This window comes from Lactuca saligna, chromosome 8 (genome assembly GCF_052625555.1).
Source record: "Lactuca saligna cultivar CGN05327 chromosome 8, ASM5262555v1, whole genome shotgun sequence".
Classification (NCBI taxonomy): Eukaryota; Viridiplantae; Streptophyta; class Magnoliopsida; order Asterales; family Asteraceae; genus Lactuca; species Lactuca saligna.
Window position 1 is genome coordinate 95,527,982 of NC_136424.1, and position 18,828 is coordinate 95,546,809.

Sequence of the window (18,828 nt, forward strand, 5' to 3'; positions counted from 1 at the left end):
TATGGTGGCTAGGGCAAAGGACTACATGTTCCTTTTATAGTGCAAAAGCCAAAAATTAGGGTTTGCATCTGGGCTCGCTACACCCAGCGTAACCCCTGGGTACGCCTAGCATACCCGGGCGAGTCCACATTCAATTTAAGCGCGTGAGTACGCGCGGCGTACACCTCAGTATGCCTAGCGTACTCACTAATCCACCATACAACTTTAAGGGACTAATTTGCCAACTCTCCAAAATAAAAGGGTCATAAAGCTTACCTGGATTTCGGGCTGTTACAAGTTAAGAAGAGAGATTCGACGAGTTGACGCCTCAAACCGTCGAGTTGACGCCTCAAATCGTCGAGTAAGGTCGCGACTGATGACTCGGATTAATGAATGGACGCGACGAGTCGGTGAGGCGACTTGACGAGTCCGCACTGTTGGCAGAAACCCTAAATCTTTGGGCTCGAGCCATATTTAAAGGCAATTATGGCCTTCAATTGCGACTACCTTTCCCATAAGTGAGAACCCTTGCGAGCTTGAGTGTGTAGAGTGAGAGAAAGAGCTATCTTGAGCTTTTTGGTGTAATCTTGCAAGAAAGGAGAAGAGTTCCAGCAAGAGGGACCAAGGAAGGTTATTGTTTTGAGTTATTCAAGCAAGGAGCTTCATTCTGAGGTACAAAAATGAACCCTTTTCCTTCCCTATTATGTAGATTCCATTTTGGGGTTAGGGCTTGAATCACTTCATCTTTGGGGTTTTGAATGCGTCAAACCCCTCTTGCAAGTTTGTGTTATAGATCTAGACCCTTCTAGGTCTAGAGAGCCGAGAATATGAAGCTTTATTATAGTAAACCTTGGGGTTTGATGTTCGGAATCTGGACCCTTCTAGGTCCAGAGAGCCAAGAATATGAAGTTTTAGAAAAGTAAACCTTGGGGTTTGAATTTAGGAAGCATTTATGGGATTTTTATGGTATATATAGTTACTTTCATCTTACACATAGATATGAAGTATTTTATATAAATTACGTGCTATGTGTGCATATTATTTGAATATTTGTTGTCTATGTTGGATGAACGATTTTATACATGTTTTAAAAGATTTAAACGGTATATTTATTTTATATCCACAAATATGTTGCGGATGAAACATTGGTAGATGAAATAGTTGGTGTGTGATGAAATAAAATGATGAGAGATAGGTGATGATAGAAAGGTGATGATAATTAGGTAAATAGATGATGATGATGAATAGGTGATGTAGGATGAAAGGAGATACCATAACCTTAATCGGCAATGTGGCGATGTAGTCATCTACCAGAGTATAGATGGCGACCACGGACTATTCTAGACAACCCAGTGGAAACACCAGCATGCCCATAACCTGTAGGTGATAAATTACGAGTTCAGGCGATGTTGTAACTACGTATTCATGCGATGATACTCTAACCCGTTACTATGAATTACGAGTTCAGACGATGTTGTAACTATGTATTCATGGGATGTCACAAATTCCGCATGCCAAACCAATAGTTATAATTTACATCAGTGAGAATGGTTCATTTTTTTGTAAAACCAAAATCAGATTGAAAATTTTGATTTTTTATTTTGGAAAATGTCAAACCATTGGTTTTTTATTTCGGTTTCGGTTTTTTGTTTTTTTTAAAATATATTTTCAGGGTTTTGTTTTTTTTTTTTTTTTATTATAGATTTCTTCATCAACAAATGTTGCTACAATTTAACAAAAATAAATAATTTGCTAAAACATAATACAAAAGGAAGTTTATTCACATTTAGTCATTGAACTTTTTAGAAGGAAACGAAATTTCGATTTTATTCATATTTAGTTATTAAACTTTTTTCCGTTATCTATTAGTCACTATACTATTGAAACTGTTCACATTTTACCGTTATGACCGGTAACAGCCGGTCATAAGGGTAAAATGTGAACAATTTCAATAGTTCAATGACAAATAGATAACGAAACAAAATTTAATGGCTAAATATAAAAAAAGTCAAAAATTCGTTACGCTTTCAAATTATTATCCCAAATAAAAATCGAAAATGAATTTTCTAACTACCAAACATTACAAAACGGGAAAATGACTTATGAAGGTAAGTAACTATTTCGATTGTCCACATATAGGTAATATTCTTTTTTTTGTTCTTATTAATGGAACAAACTTGTTAGTTTTGTTCATATTAAGGTAATATAACTGGCTATTACCTGTTTTTGCTTATGTGGCAGCCATCTGGCACATGAGTTGAATACGTTGCACCTACATGGCTTTGTGCTTATATCATCTTCGTTTACAGTATTAGAAGTCATTCAATTACACCCGATTTTGAACCCTAGATCTACGATGGCTTCTTCTTCCTCATCTTATTCTTCAAAACGACCAGATGATTTTCAAGCTGATCATCCATGTGATTGCAACTTACCATCTCGTGTGAAGACTTCAAGAACCCCTGACAATCCTGGAAGAAAATTTAGAGTTTGTCAAAACTCGATGGTAAGCTGAATACGTTCCAACTTTCTTCTTCTCCATCTTGTTGAATACCCTTTCTTCTTTTTCATCCTTTAACCTAACATTTTTTTAATTTTTCTTCAAGAATGGAAAAAGTCCAAGCTGTAAATTCTGGCAATGGCTGGATGAGGATGAAGGGAGGATAGATGGAAGAAAGCCTTACTGGAGGAAACCAGAAGAAAGCTGTAATTTAACCTTGAAAATTTGCACTTTGGAGAATGAAATCAGCATATGTAGAATGAAGATCGAAGAAGAAAAGAACACCAATTTTGTTAATAGACAGGAATTGGACAAAGTCAAGTGGGAGTTGTTTACTCACAAATTGGCACTGATTTTGTTATTTGTATTGTATGTGAAAATGTGGATTTCATTGTAGTTCATGATGTATTAGGGTTAATGATGTAGTTTATGATTAAAACATGACTGGTATTAAAATGATGTACTTTATGTATGTTATGAATGGATGTTTTTGTTACATGTTTTTGCTTCTGAAGTTTTTGTTACATGTTTAGAATGAAAAGTAATTAAACACTGGAATGGAATGAAAAGTAATTAAACACTGGAATGGTATACATTGAAACATTGGAATGTAATATAATATAATCTAACATGGGAATGTAACATTGGATTCCAGGAAACATTGTTTACAAAACAGTGGAATTAAACACAGTTACAGATGCATTACTGCCAAAAGGTACACATATTACTAGACAAAAGATTCCCAGTCAATGATGCCAAAAAAACAACAAATTATCAAATTCTAATCCAATTCCATTGGTTTATCACAACTACTCCCCTCTTTTCCCTCCCACTTCTTTCTTATTTGGATTTTTGTGATTCTTTCTGAAGGTTTCCTTCTTCTCTTTCCCTGTAGAACCTGAAATGCTGGTACTTCCATCATATGCTCCTCTTCCACTGGATCTTGGACTGCAGCCTGTCCTTGGTCATCTTGTCCAACTGGATCTTGAATTACTTCAACTTCAACCTGTTCAACTTGATCTACATCTCCAGCCTGGTATTCACCTTCTTCAACTTCAACTTCAACAAGTGCTTCAACATGTTCTTCAAGTTCAACCTGTTCTTCAACCCCTCCAACTTCAACCTGTTCTTCAGCTTCAACCTCAAGTTGGTCTACATCTTCATATGTATGATTACCCTCTTCATAATCAACTTCATAAGACTCCACCTCACTATCAGGCTCCCTTTGAACTTCACTGTCACTATCACTTTCCAAATCAACTTCATAAGACTCCACCTCACTATCAGGCTCCCTTTGAACTTTACTATCACTATCACTTTCCAAATCAACTTCTTGATGCAATTCAACCTTCACTTTACCTGTTATGAAATAACTCAAATGTTAGAATTAGAAGCTGTTTTATTGTAATCAAAAGGTAAATGAGGAGAAATACCTTTTTTGTTGGCTTTTTTATTTTTTAACTTTGACTTTGGATTTGAGGATTCCCCAATTGGTTTTTGAGGACATTTTGCTTTATTATGCCCTGATTCTCTGCATATGCTGCATCTCATAACAATTCCCCTTTTTGAGACTGTATGCTTATTGCCCTTTAGTTCATTCTCAATCTGATCCCTTTTCCTTTTTGTTGATGGTCTTCCTGGCATTCTTCTCATTTTGGGAGGCAATGGCTTGATGTAATCCACATCAGGCCACATATCACTACCATTTAGTGGCTTAATGGTGTACAAGTAGGCATTACAAAACATTCTTGTGGTCAACCATGGTGATACATAGTCCTCTGGATCCCTATTGAGGTTTGAAATTGCAGCATATGCATGTACACAAGGGTAACCAGTTAATTGCCACCCTCTACATCCACATGTTTTCTTACCAAGGTCTACAGCATATGCATCTTGTAAAAGTCTCACTTCAAATTGTTGATAACCAGATGGTACAACTCTCCAAAATCTGTCCACATACACTTAAATGTAAGTATACAGAATTGAATGTCAAACATACACTTAAAAGTCTCACTTCAAATTGTTGTAAGTATACACAATTGAATATTCAATCACTAACCTTTGAAGTGTCTGAATCTTGGACAATTTCAGTCTGATGGTAGGACATATGTTTAAGTCTCCCCAAGAACTTCCCTTACTTTTTTGTATACACAGTCTCTCCATCACATAAATTCTAATTTCCTCTAACATAGTGATTAGAGGTCTCTTCCTGGCAGCTGCAATGATTGAGTTAAAACTCTCAGAAACACCATTTTCATATGCATCACATGCCCTATCAGTTTGAAAGAATGCTTTACTCCAAGTTTTAGGGTCCTTCTCCATTAGATGATCATATGCTAGTGGTTCTATCTTCTTGATTTCATTCATGTGTTGCTCAAATTTAGCCTGGGTAGTAGAAGCAGCAGCTCTCCAAAAAAGTGTACTGAACTGTTGACCCTTGAATTTTTTCATGAAATTAGCACATATGTGTCTTGCACATTGTCTATGCTCTGCTGCAGGTACCCTTTCCTTGACAGCCTCAAGTAATCCCTGTCAGCATTACAAACAAAACATAAACTTCATATAAATTAAGTATTAAATAAAGAGACCATATAAAATCATTACTTTATGCTGGTCTGATATTAATGTCAACCCATGTCCATTTCCCATTCCAATGTCATCAAGGAGAAGGTCAACAAACCACTTCCATGTTTCCTTACTCTCAACTGCAACCACAGCCCAAGCAAGAGGGTAGATATGGTTGTTTGCATCCCTGCCTACTGCAGCAAGCAACTGACCTCTGCAAACACCTTTTAAGAAGCAGCCATCTAGTCCAATTACCCTTCTACAACCTTTAATCCATCCATCCTTCACACCTTTTAAACATACATAGAACTTTGAGAAGTAAGTGGCTCCATCAGGCATGGCATCTACATCCATCTTCACTGTTGATCCAGGGTTAGTCCTCCTTAGCTCTTCTCCATAGCTCCAAGTTTTAGCATAGTGTTCCTTTAAAGTACCCTCTATCTCCTTAAATGCATACCTCCTTGCATTTCTGCACTGTCCCACACTTGCAATCAAATTAAATGTCTTGCTAACTTTAGCCTTCAATTTCCTCACACTCATTTTTGGTTTCTGGAGAATCTGATTCATGAAATGATTACCTATCCATTTATAGGTAACAATGGACCCAAACTTGAAGACTCTTGAGCAATTGTGGTTATCAATTAAAGATTTAATCTGGAATGACCTTTCATTGCTCATCCAGGTTGCCCACAACCTAAAGGGACAACCTTTATTATTCTTGTTCTTCTTACCTTTACAACACTTCACCAGTAACCTGTTATGATCACTTTTTTCATACCACAAGTCATACCCATTCTTCACTGCATAATTGGTTAGACATAGCTTCAATTGCATTGGGGTTGCAAACTTCATACCTAGAATTGGCATCATCTTATCCCATGCTTGGTTCTCATCATGGACAGGGAATACAACCTTCTCATCTTTTCCATCATTAGGTTCATCATCATCACTAAGCTTACCTGAAAGTTTGTTTAAAAAATCGTCACCAACAGTTTTGTTAAAGGTATGGACTTCTTCATCCTCTTCATGCTCATATGCCATAATACCATCCAAGTTATCATCTTCTTCACTATCATCCTCTTCTACATTCTCATCCTCTTCTTCACTATCATACCCATTACCATCTGATAACACCTCATTTTCAGCCCAATCAAGGATTGGATCATTTTGTTGGTCAATGTAGACATCCAACTCAGCTTCAGGAGTATAAGTAGCTTCAACAAACTCCCAATAATCAGCATCATTGTCGATTCTTATAATACCCTCACCTAAGGTTTCCTTTCTACTACAGTAGTACACATTATCACAACGTCCATTTGTTAAATTCCTAAGCCACAAAAGAAACTCTTTGTAGGAAAACCCTCCAAAATCGACATCACGCACTGTTATCTTTTCGAGGTCTAAGTATTTCAACGGATTTCGGGCAAATACTCCACTGTAATGAACATCTATAGTTAAATACATACCTGTAGGTGATTGGGACGCCATCTTACAGTCGACTTCAACACGTGATTATGATGAATTTGGTGAATCGAATCTAGGTGGATCGAATCTACAATCGGTGATTATGTTGAAATTGAACGTATAGAGCCCTAATTAAATGAGAGAGGGGAGTAATGGCCACGTAAGAATCCACGTAATTGAACGTATAGAACGTATAGGTGCAACGTATTCAACTCATGTGCCAGATGGCTGCCACATAAGCAAAAACAGGTAATAGCCGGTTATATTACCTTAATATGAACAAAACTAACAAGTTTGTTCCATTAATAAGAACAAAAAAAAGAATATTACCTATATGTGGACAATCGAAATAGTTACTTACCTTCATAAGTCATTTTCCCATTACAAAACTATGATAATCATTAATCTGATTTGCAACATGAATCAGTCATATTATTTGTTGGACGGATAATATTTAAATAAGGCGGGAAGGGAATACTTTAATAATTCCGATTGACTGATGCTTTGTCAGTGGTGTGTGTGTTCATATGCCAATCAACGACACGAAATCAATAAGAAGGATCGACATTTCACACACACGTATTCTCTCTCATCGCTCCATCTGTGAAGAATCTACTACAAAGAGAAGCGTGTGCTTCACCATCGCTTAAAGTCGGGATGTTCTATATATACGCGCTCGCACAAATTCCGAATTTCCCATTACCCACATTTGTGTTCTGTTACCCTAAAAAGCTGAAGAGAATCTTACAGAGAGTGGAAGGGTAATGGGAAATTACAGGGTATGCTGGTGTTTTACTAGGAAGTTCAAGATATCGGAAGCAGAGCCGCCGACTGATGTCAAAGAAGCATTCAAGAAGTACTCCGACGATGGGATCCGCATGACGGCAGATCAGCTCCGGCGGTTTTTGGAGGATTACCAGGGTGACAATGAACACGATTCTTCGATTTCTGAAGCTGAGCGTATAGTAGAGCAGATACTTCACAAGCGGCATCATCTTGCCAAGTTTATTAATAGGAAAGCTCTTTCTCTAGAGGATTTTCATCACTTCCTCTTCAGCGTCGACCTTAATCCACCAATTCGATCACAGGTATCTTCGATTTGGTTAACTGTTGATTATGTTATTTTGTTAGTAGGGATTTTAACAAGTCCATACACGTTTTGATTCGTGTGAGTACTAAGTTTGATCTAAAAAACCAGATCGGAACTTCGATTTTTAGCTTAAATCCATAACCAGTGTTGGCCTTTTCTGGGTCAATCAAGGGCGATTCATATGTTCTTGGCACTAATTTCATCCAACAATTCGCATTTTCTTGGCTGAAACTGTAGAGAAAGTAAACTCATAACACATTCCATCGTTTCTAACAAAAAACCATGGATTTCAATTTTAGGTTCACCAAGATATGACTGCTCCCTTATCCCATTACTTCATATACACCGGCCACAACTCTTACTTGACTGGGAACCAGTTAAGCAGCAAATGCAGTGAAGTTCCAATCATCAAAGCACTCAAACGAGGTGTAAGAGTCATAGAACTTGATCTATGGCCAAACTCATCAAAAAAGCATGTGCATGTTCTTCATGGAAGGACCCTGACGAGCCCTGTAGAACTCTTGAGGTGCTTGAAAGCAATCAAAGAGTATGCTTTCGTGGCTTCTCCCTATCCAGTCATCATAACACTCGAAGACCACCTTACACCTGATCTTCAAGCAAAAGTAGCTCAGGTGAATATTTTTCTATTCTGTGAAATGTAATCATCTAGTCACATTACCATGATGCTCATATTGTTCATATCCCTGTTTTCTGTTATTGCAGATGGTCACTGAAACATTTGGGCCAATGCTATATTTCCCTGAATCAGAAAAATTGGAAGAATTCCCAACACCTGAGAGCTTAAAGTATCGGATCTTGATCTCAACCAAACCCCCAAAAGAGTACCTTGAAGCTGAAGATGACAAACATGGTAGCTCAAGAAAGAGCCACGTTTCTTCTTCTTCTTCCTCTTCTGATGATGATGATTCTTGGAGCGAAGAGCCTTCAAGAAATGTATCATATGAAGAAAAATGTTTTAAGGTTTGGCCCACAATGATAACTGAGTCTTATTAATCAATTTTACCATGTGGGTGTTTGCTAAATGAATCTATATGTTTATATATTGCAGTCAGGAAGTGATAGGAGTGACCATGATGTTGACACTGAGGGAAAAATATCACCTTTATCTCCTATTTACAAGAGGCTAATTGCAATTCATGCTGGCAAACCAAAAGGTGGATTGAAGGATGCATTGAAAGTTGAAAAGGACAAAGTTAGGCGCCTAAGTTTGGCTGAACAAGCACTTGAAAAAGCTGTAGAAAATCATAGACATGATGTAGTAAGGTATAAATTATTTAGATAAAAAACTTATATTGCTAGTATCCAAATAGTATTCACCAGTTTACCATTGCTCCTCACTATTCTAAGCTTTATTGCATGTATCTGTTTTTTCTTTAGTTACACACACACACACACCACTGTTTATTTTTTTCATTATGGGCTGGTGTCTCATATGCAGGAGATATAGTGTGGTCTTGCATTTTAATTTTTTTTGCTTCTGATGCTGAAGGTCATCTATGGAAGCAGTCTCCCTACCCTCAGGTAGAGGCTGCCTATAACTCCCTCACCCCATTGTTATGGAACTTGGGTATTCCCTATTGCTGTTGTTGTTGTTGAGTGAGAAGGAATTTAAGAGAGAAAGTTTATAACAACTCATTCCAAACAGATATAAAGTGAAAAGTTTGATACAACGAATATTGGGATAGTCTATAACTTAGGGTTTAGGGTGTTACAGATTAATAATTAATACGAATTTTATGATCATATCTATACTAATTATATGTATTGTGAATATTTGGTTTCCAGGTTCAGCCAAAAGAATATTCTTAGGATTTATCCCAAAGGAACTCGTATAACCTCCACCAATTACAAGCCACTAATCGGTTGGCTACATGGAGCTCAAATGGTTGCATTTAATATGCAGGTTAGGACTTAGGACACAGTTTCTTAAAACAACAAATTCTTTGATATTATGTCCCTTACCATGTTATTATTAGCAACTAGTGTGTTAACTCTGATTTTTAATTCAGGGATATGGTAGATCACTGTGGTTAATGCATGGAATGTTTAGAGCTAATGGAGGTTGTGGATATGTGAAAAAACCAGATTTTTTAATGAGACAAGGGCCCACGAATGAGGTGTTTAATCGTAAAGCAAAGCTTCCACCCAAAACATCTTTAAAGGTTAAAATTAAGACCCTTTTAGCTAAACATACAAAACATGGAATAACTCTTCTCACATTGTGATTATGTTGATCAACAGGTGAAAATCTATATGGGAGATGGATGGCGTTTTGATTTTAAAAAAACTCATTTCGATAAATACTCCCCACCAGATTTCTACACCAGGGTAATTATCTTTACTCTCTTAACTTAACAATCAAAGCTTTACTATTAAAAAGATATGTTTAGATGAAATTGTAACTAAATATATGAAATGGTGGATTAATGAAACAGGTGGGTATAGCTGGAGCACCAGTTGATAAAAAAATGAAAAAGACAAAGATGAAGGAGGACAACTGGACACCTGTTTGGAATGAAGAGTTTACATTTCCATTATCAGTTCCTGAATTAGCTTTTGTTCGAATTGAAGTACATGATTACAACATGTCAGAAAAAGATGATTTTGCTGGCCAAATTTGTCTGCCTGTTTCTGAATTGAGGCCAGGTATTCGTGCAATTCCTCTTTGTAATCGTAAAGGAGATCAATACACATCTGCAAGGTTACTCGTGCGCTTCGAATTCATGTAAATTAGGTATCATATGTCTTGTTTTCTAGTGTATATTATGCACTTAGACTAGCTCATCATTCATTCTTAGAGTTGAGTTTGACTTGCTCTAAATTTTCTTGCAATGAGATTGTGTTGTTTGTTGTAGGAAAGAGTTGTAATCTTTTAGTTTTCAAATAAAACCTCTCTCTCTCTCTCTCTCTCTCTCTATATATATATATATATATATATATATATATATATATATATATATATATGTTGGAACTTGTCCCACATAGAAACATTGAGGAAACACCAAAGACCTTATAAGTCCTCATATTGGTTGATTGATGAATTGAATAAAGTATTGACTAAGGCATTTGGGCAATATCTATTGGGATGAGTTTAGATGTTATAAACCAACCAAGAAAATCATTTGCATACATTGCCATGGTATGGCTTCTCTAACAAGAGCAAAGAATCATATTTACAATGACAATTCAATACAAACAAGGCAAAGATATAACTCTATAAGTAAGACAATAAGATACTTGTTGAAAAATGGAAACATTCCCATCAATTACAAACACACAAGTATACTCACTCATATGACGTTTCTTTTAGATACTTTTTTGTTGTTGATATTTTAGGGGCGATATATTTGTTCTTAACAATGCTAATTGTTCTTATAGTGGAATACTACAAATTATTCTTGATTGGCCGATTTATGTTCCTACACTTAAATTGAATGTTGTGTCCTCTATCTGATTTGGAATCTTCATCAAGTGTTGATCATCATTCAAGTATGTATTTTGGATTGTAGTCAACATTGTATCTGTTGTTAATTTATGTAAATTCATGTTTTCAAGTACTATATCGTGTGTATTTTTCACTTTTATGTTGATTTACATATGTAACTCTTATTTGTTTGTTAATCATATGTGTATGAAATAAAAGGCTATTCATTTTTTTGCAATAATCTCACATAAATATGCGAGTGATGATGGAAAACATGTATCTTATGCAGAAGATATTCCTGGGATAGAAAGAGAAGCAAAATAATGGAATTTGGAATATTAGCTGGTAAGAATAATTCTCACTTTCACATGGGGCAATATTAATGAAGCTAGAATCTTTAAAGTTTTCATTTCCCCTTTTTGATACCCCATTCCTTTTCAATCATTGGAAGCAATCACTTTCACATCTTCTGTTCCACACACATATATATAATAATTCACCTCTCTTTCCATCTTCTGTAGATAATGCAATCTTTTGAGGTATTCGGTTGCTTCTTGAGGCATTTCAGGCCAAAAGGGGATGCACTTCCAGAAGATCTTAAACAAGTGATTTCAAACTACTCAGAAGATGGTATAATGAGTGTTCAAAATCTTCATGATTTCTTGACAGAATATCAAGAACAAACTGATGCTGATGCCCAAGCCATTTTCAACAGAGCAAAACATCACAATCTTCAACACAAAGGCCTGCATCTCTTGCAATATTTATACAGTGATCTCAACTATCCTCTTCAAGTAATTTTTCTGTAAATTTTACCCTTATAATAAACGAGTTCTGAAGCATGAAATCTCACAAGAACATATCTTTGATTCTTTCAGACGATTCTTGACGACATGAAATCTCCACTTTCTCATTATTATATTTACACAAGTCACAATACTTATTTAACTGGTAACCAGTTTACAAGTGACAGCAGTGTTAGACCTATCATAAGGGCCCTACAGAAAGGCGTAAGAGGTATTGAATTGGATCTTTGGCCAAATTCGACAAATACTGATGTAAATGTTTGTCATGGAAGGTATGAAGTTGATTATTTTGCTTCATGTTCGAAGGGTAATAATGTAATATCACTAACACGATTCTTCTTTCTGCAAAGGACTCTAACCTCATCTGTAAAACTGAGGAAATGTCTGAGAGTTATCAAGGATTACGCCTTCCATGCTTCCGAATATCCAGTTGTTATCACTTTTGAAGATCATCTCAACAAAAAACTACGCGATAAAGTGGCGCTTGTGTGTAAAAATAAAATCTTTCTGTTTGTGTTTATGTTTCTTGAATCTTGATCATTCTTCCTCATTACTGAAAGAAAACTTACAAAACTGTTGATTGTAGATGGTGAAAAGCACGTTTCAGGACATGCTGCTTCTGCCAGAGAAAGATCATAAATTGACCAAACTACCCTCACCTGAGGAACTAAAGAAGAAGATCATCATCTCAACAAAACCACCAAATGAGTCTTTGGAGCCAGAGACTGCAGATGATAAGAAAACGACTAATGTAATTTGATTTCTTGATTTATTAGTATTGTATAATTGGTGTAACATAAAACATATTCTTTTTGCAACAGAATATAAAATCCGGGACCATTTTTGACTGCTTGAAAAGCAAAGATTCAGATGAAGAAAGTAGGCATCCTGAGGAAGATCTACAGGGTGAAGTCCCTGAGTACAAGGACTTGATCTTTATCCATGCTGTAAAGCATAAAGGAAATTTGGTTGATTCTTTACATGTTGACCCAAATAAATACAAACGACTTAGCTTAAGTGAACAGGCCCTTGTAGAAGCTTGCCAAGAACACGGGCAACAAATCGTGAGGTACAAATACAATAAAAAAGTTTTGATTTTGAGGTGAAATCCAAATCTTTCTTGAATCATATAAACTGAAAAATGTGAAATGAGTGTTAAAGATCCTTCATTTATTATTCTTGATTGGTATTTGATATGGCTCTAGATTCACTGAGAGGAATATTCTGAGGGTGTACCCTAAAGGGACGCGCCTTGATTCGTCTAATTACAGTCCATTTCATGGTTGGAAGCATGGAGCTCAAATGGTTGCTTTCAACATGCAGGTATGCATGTATGCATGTATATATATATGTTTTCATGAGTTTTCCAGTATATATATATTTACAAACAGAATCTCCATTTTTTCAGGGATATGGAAAGAATCTATGGTTGATGCAAGGAATGTTCAGAGCCAATGGTGGGCGTGGGTATGTGAAGAAACCAAAGTTTTTATGTGATGGGGACCTGAGCTTTCGTCCCAATGAAGTTAAGAAAATTTTGAAGGTTAGTTTTCATTCACATGATCATATATTAATTAATTAAATAATCATCTCCCTTTATGTTGTTGAAAAGGTAAAAATTTACATGGGAGAAGGATGGCATTCGGAGTTTCATCATGCTCACTTCGATTACTGTTCTCCACCTGACTTCTATGCAAAAGTGAGTTATCTTGTTTATCTTACAATTCTTTGAAGATATGGTGATTTGAAAATGAAAATCATTGGTAGGTGGGAGTATATGGATATGAGGATGCAGATGATAATAAATCTCCAAGAATGCATAAAACCAAGACAATTGAGGATGATTGGTGGCCACTTTGGAATGAAGAGTTTGAATTTCCGATTAAGGTCCCGGAATTGGCATTGTTAAGAATTGTGGTTAAAGATAATGACACCACCAAGAAAAATGAGTTTGGAGGCCAAACTTGCTTACCTGTTTCAGAGTTGAGAACAGGCATACGTTGTGTCCCCTTGTATAACAAAAAAGGCGAAAAATACAGGTTCATAAAGCTTCTCATGCGTTTTGAACTTGTGATTCCCATAAGTTAGATTATTTCTTACATTCAATTGGATTCAAAGGATCTTTGGTTATAGATTCCGGGAATTTGAAATAATGTTTAAGATAGTTGATTATATCCATCCGTTTAAAGAGTCAAAGTAGGCTACTTGTACATGAATAAATGAACCAAGTTATCAAGCGTTTCTTAGTGGTAGTTGCATTTGTTTTATAAACTCTAACATGCTTTACCTTTGTCGTCCAAGAATCTATATATTATTTAAGATGTTTGGTGTGTTGTGGAGTTTTGAGAGACCTTTTTTGTGCTTCATTGAACATATTGTGATGTGGGGATGATTATCGTTTCCTTGTATATTCTTTGTTTATCTTTATGATAAATTGTGTGCATATATTTTTTAACATAAACATTTAATTTGTACTAGAATAGATATTTTGTCTCCAAGTTAAGATAATATCTATAAGACACATAAAAAGGAAATAACATGATATAAATGAGTGAAACGTCAAATTCTTGTTATGCAAAGTAGTACAACAAAAACACATTGTACCTTGTACATGAAGTTTTGTAGGGTGGGCATCTTAAAGTCGTTCGAGTCAATTCAAATCTAACATGGTTTACAAATCAAGAGGAATATGTCTACAGAAGGCTCTTAGAAGTTAACTTATACAGTTATATGTATCCATAAAGAAAACAATTAAGTGTGATAGTAATTAGTAAGTATTTTACAAATCAAATTAGCTTTCATGTGATGGTGAATAGTTCAAGTATTAGTTGATCAAGAATTTGCAACTCAAAACTGACACCAATCTCTTCGTAGTCTTCACCTTTCCATCTTTCTCTCTTCACCATACTCGAATCCATTATATCTCTTTCTGCTATTTTGCAAATTTCTTTCCACATTTTCCCAATCATAACATTATTCTTCTTTAATCCAATGCATATCTTACCTTTCCTGCTTGATTCAACACCTTCATCCGTTGAATTGCAGCTGCTTCTTGGAGATGGAGATGGTGCATTCTGATCAAGTTCCTCTCTCAATTTTCTCCTTGAATTCGGAATTTTGAACTTTAATTCTTCTTTTACTGCAAATTATTAATACCCAGATCATTAAAAATCACCAAAAGTGAACTTTACTACTAAAAACTATTATTTCAGGGATCTTACCTGAATGCGAAGATTCTTGATCTTCTTTGAATTCAAGAACAGAAACGGGGCTTGAATTTTCAGAGTCGGACTCAATTTCAACTTTCTCAAGGTTATTATTCTTTGATCTCTCTCTTTTAGCACACTCTGTATCACATGATTTCTTGGAATTCGGGTCGAAATCCAACAATTCACATGAGTACTTCATAACTTCTCCACCATTCACTGGACTTTGACAAATCGACATTTCTTGATTCTTCCTGTTCCTTGTTTTCTCCTGGAATTCAGGTAAACACTTACGAGTTTTTGGAGATTTTAACTTCAATTCCTTGTCTTTACCACCTCCTTCAAAGCTAAGAATGATGAACTTCTCGTTTTCAAGCTGTACAAAGCTCGGTGCTTCACGAACATAATCGCTTCTTTTCTGCAACCCCAATTTGCTCCATTGATTTATCGAATTCCCTATTGGGATCGAATCCAACCCCATAAGTTTTGCCACAATCCCAGGACTACCTTCAAGCTTATTAGCACAATAATGCTCATCGAGCTCATTATCTTCAAAGGATTCTTCGATGTGATGATCAAAAGGGAGTGCGGGAAGGCTGTGGAAGCAGAGCAGGCGGCGGAGGGCGGCGGGGATACAGCTGGTGGTGGGGAATTCGGAGGTGGAAGAAGATGATGAAGGAGAATGAAGGAATTTCATGGTGGTTAGATGATGATGATGAGTGGGAACAATGGGAATTTTGAGGTGGGTTGTCGTTAAGGATTTGAAATTTGTGAGCAGAAAGGGTAAAAGTAAAGGGAACAGGGTAAAGTGGTGGCGGGACATGGATTTGAGAAAAAAAGACACTGGAGGTGCTTCCCACGCGCGTCCAAGTGTCAATATTCTGCTGTTTTAGTTCCAGTCCCCCATCTAATCAACACTTATCACTTTGCAAAATTTATGTTTTAATTTTGAAAATTTTTCAATAAAATTTTAATATTTTAAGTTAGTTTATGGTTTAATCTTAAATTATATTTTGTTTATAAAAAAATAGGTTACCCATTAAAATTTTGAAATAATCTTTCTAGATTGATTTCACAGATTTAACCAATATCATTTTTTTTTATTAACTGGTCAAAATATTAAGATTTTTAATAAATAATTATGTTTTTTTAACGATAACCAAAATATTATGATTTTTTTGAAAATTACTCTTGAACATTATTATTAAAAAATCATCTATTCACATAACATATCCTTTTATTATAAACAAAAATATATAGTTGTTAATTTTTAGAAAAATAAAAAAAGTAGACTAAGTACCCTCCTCTCTCTCTCTTTATATATATATATATATATATATATATATATATATATATATATATATATATATATATATATATATATATATCTTTACTATCTTATAAAAGAAATCTAACTATTTCTAAAAATAGATTGATTATAATAATATTATTTTTTTAAGACGTCCAAATAATGAAGCTGATAGTACAAGTAACCATTAATAAAATAATATTAAATTTTAACCACATTTTGAATTCAAATATTTATCATCAAATCTCCTTATATTTCTCAACAATTTGATATGGTTCCCTCAAATCCCGGATTCATTCAAATTTTGAACCCTTTTAGATATCCTTAAATTTAGCATGTTGATTCAAATATCCCTCCAATCGCATATACCTCTTTGTTCCCTCCTCTGCTATAAAGCCCACCGTCCAGGAACAAAAAATGACTTCATCTCCCAAATAACACCATAGTTTGATTATTTTGTCTTCGACATGTACTTTCTTTTGTAAAATAACATTTTTGTAGAGGAAACATATCACCGAAAGAATTTACACGTCCGCCGCTTTGCGCGGGTACACTGCTAGTATATATATATATATATATATATATATATATATATATATAGAGAGAGAGAGAGAGAGAGAGAGAGAGCTAGGTTCAAATGTGAATTGATATCTATTGTGCGGACGTGTGTAAAATGCTATTCTGTGACAATGACAAAGAAATATGTTGTTTGATAATATGAATGTGTTTAATCTTATATAATTATTGTAATTATTACGCATTTCACTAATTAAATCGTCTATAAGGTTTATAAATTTTTATTAATTATTCTCATTCTGTCAGAATGTTATCAGGATGTTTATTGAGTTGTATTTTGTAAGAATGAAAATAAATAAAAAATGATGCCTGAGAATAAAAATGAATTAGAATTAGTGAGAATCCATTAAAATAACAATAGTTCTGTGAGATTGAACGTATTCACATTACTAAACAACATATTCTCTTAGTAATTCTCATAAAATAGCATTATCCACACGTTCGTACAATAGTTGTCCATATATATATATATATATATATATATATATATATATATATATATATATATATATAGTGTAACGCCCGTAGATCAGGGTTAATCAATTTAGAGACGATAAGCGTCAAAAATGACTTTTTGATGGAAGATTATTTAGAAAGGGTAATCTTAATTAAGTTGTAGTATATGTTACGAGGTTTCTGAACATATAAAGAACGCCGAAAACCGAGTTATAACAAAAAAGTTATGACCTGTCGAAGTTTCGCGACAGAACCGGCACGACACAGCGCGACGTAAATAGTGAATTTACGTTAGAACGATGTTTAGCCCTAGTGATCTAAACGAAAGTTGTAGAATACGATAAGCCAAGAGCGTGCATAAAAAAAACACCCAAATCTGACTTCGTATGAGGAAGTTATGATTTTTCTAAGTTCCAGCTTAGCAGTATGCAGCCCGAAACTCGAATTTGAGATCGAGGGATTTTTAGCTGAAACAATCTAAACGAGAATCGAAGATCTCGTTAATAGTAGTGCAACGAAAAAAGACAGACGAAAACGGACGTCAGACGAAGAAGTTATGAATTTCTAACAGAGTTTTCTTGTCCCGGCCGACTAAAATTAATATAATAAAAAATAAATTCAAAATTAGCCGACGGAGCTTAAATGAGATCATAGTATCACCTACGCGTGGATATAAAGAACGTCGAAAACGAAGCTCGTATGCGAAAGTTACGCAATGTTGAAGTTTGGTATGTCGGTGTACGCTAAGTGTAATAGAGTACGCCCAGCGTACCCATATGCATGAACTGAAATGGGCCACGTCGACCTGACCCAATACTCGAGTGCATGGGTTCGTAAGCAATGACGTCTCCTACCTGATCCGAAGCGTACGCCCAACGTAGAGCTTAGTATGCCCAGCGTACCGAGTACGCCCAACGTAATCCCAGTTTCAACACCCTATAAATAAAAGTCGAGGGCTGTCGATCTTTTTGCTACTTTTCTTCCTTTCTCTCTCATTTTTGCATCGTTTTGCATGCAAGAAATACCCCGAAGCCCCGGTATCAATCCCGACACCCGAAGCAAGTCCCGAAGCCCCGAAGATCCTGAGAAATATAGTTTTCGAGCCGAGAATATGCTCGCGAGAAGTCCGGTTTCTGAGAAAACATTACGGTTTCACCCGAGAATTTCTACTTGAAGAGTTGTAGTGCTGTCCGAGCATCATCTTAACAAGTGAGTGTGTAGTCACTTTCTTCTAACACATAAATATTAAGTATTTGCTATGAAATACGTGTTATGTGTATAATATATTGTTGTTTATTTGAGATGGTTGTGGAATGGATGAATTATATAAGTTTTAATGAGTTAAATTGTGTATGTATTTTGTATCTACAAATATGTTGGGTAGAACATGGGTAGATGAGGTTGTGGTAGGTGATAAAAGATGGGTTGGACC

The 18,828-nt window shown here is 35.4% G+C and overlaps 4 protein-coding genes across 4 annotated transcripts; 3 read left to right on the top strand and 1 right to left on the bottom strand.

The window, feature by feature from the left end:
• The first annotated feature begins 2,169 nt into the window (after window positions 1–2,169).
• On the top strand, window positions 2,170–2,937 carry LOC145007974 (uncharacterized). The gene is made up of 2 exons (XM_078966585.1): window positions 2,170–2,485; window positions 2,586–2,937. The coding sequence occupies exons 1-2, from the start codon at window positions 2,336–2,338 to the stop codon at window positions 2,874–2,876; spliced, it is 441 nt and encodes a 146-aa protein (XP_078822711.1). The 5' UTR covers window positions 2,170–2,335; the 3' UTR covers window positions 2,877–2,937.
• A 4,121-nt stretch (window positions 2,938–7,058) lies between these two features.
• LOC145008885 (phosphoinositide phospholipase C 4-like) lies at window positions 7,059–10,522 on the top strand. Its single transcript, XM_078967508.1, has 8 exons — window positions 7,059–7,596; window positions 7,898–8,230; window positions 8,322–8,579; window positions 8,668–8,882; window positions 9,405–9,522; window positions 9,629–9,781; window positions 9,861–9,947; window positions 10,055–10,522. Exons 1-8 carry the CDS (start codon window positions 7,273–7,275, stop codon window positions 10,346–10,348), a joined length of 1,782 nt encoding a protein of 593 aa, XP_078823634.1. The 5' UTR covers window positions 7,059–7,272; the 3' UTR covers window positions 10,349–10,522.
• Window positions 10,523–11,337: 815 nt separating this feature from the next.
• LOC145010752 (phosphoinositide phospholipase C 2-like) lies at window positions 11,338–14,135 on the top strand. The gene is made up of 10 exons (XM_078969280.1): window positions 11,338–11,388; window positions 11,565–11,837; window positions 11,922–12,121; window positions 12,200–12,335; window positions 12,436–12,600; window positions 12,671–12,918; window positions 13,055–13,172; window positions 13,258–13,392; window positions 13,462–13,548; window positions 13,617–14,135. Exons 2-10 carry the CDS (start codon window positions 11,568–11,570, stop codon window positions 13,935–13,937), a joined length of 1,680 nt encoding a protein of 559 aa, XP_078825406.1. The 5' UTR covers window positions 11,338–11,388; window positions 11,565–11,567; the 3' UTR covers window positions 13,938–14,135.
• Window positions 14,136–14,406: 271 nt separating this feature from the next.
• Window positions 14,407–15,840, bottom strand: LOC145011789 (uncharacterized). The gene is made up of 2 exons (XM_078970525.1): window positions 15,071–15,840; window positions 14,407–14,988 (listed from the first exon to the last, which is right to left on the bottom strand). The coding sequence occupies exons 1-2, from the start codon at window positions 15,750–15,752 to the stop codon at window positions 14,648–14,650; spliced, it is 1,023 nt and encodes a 340-aa protein (XP_078826651.1). The 5' UTR covers window positions 15,753–15,840; the 3' UTR covers window positions 14,407–14,647.
• Between the last annotated feature and the right edge of the window lie 2,988 nt (window positions 15,841–18,828).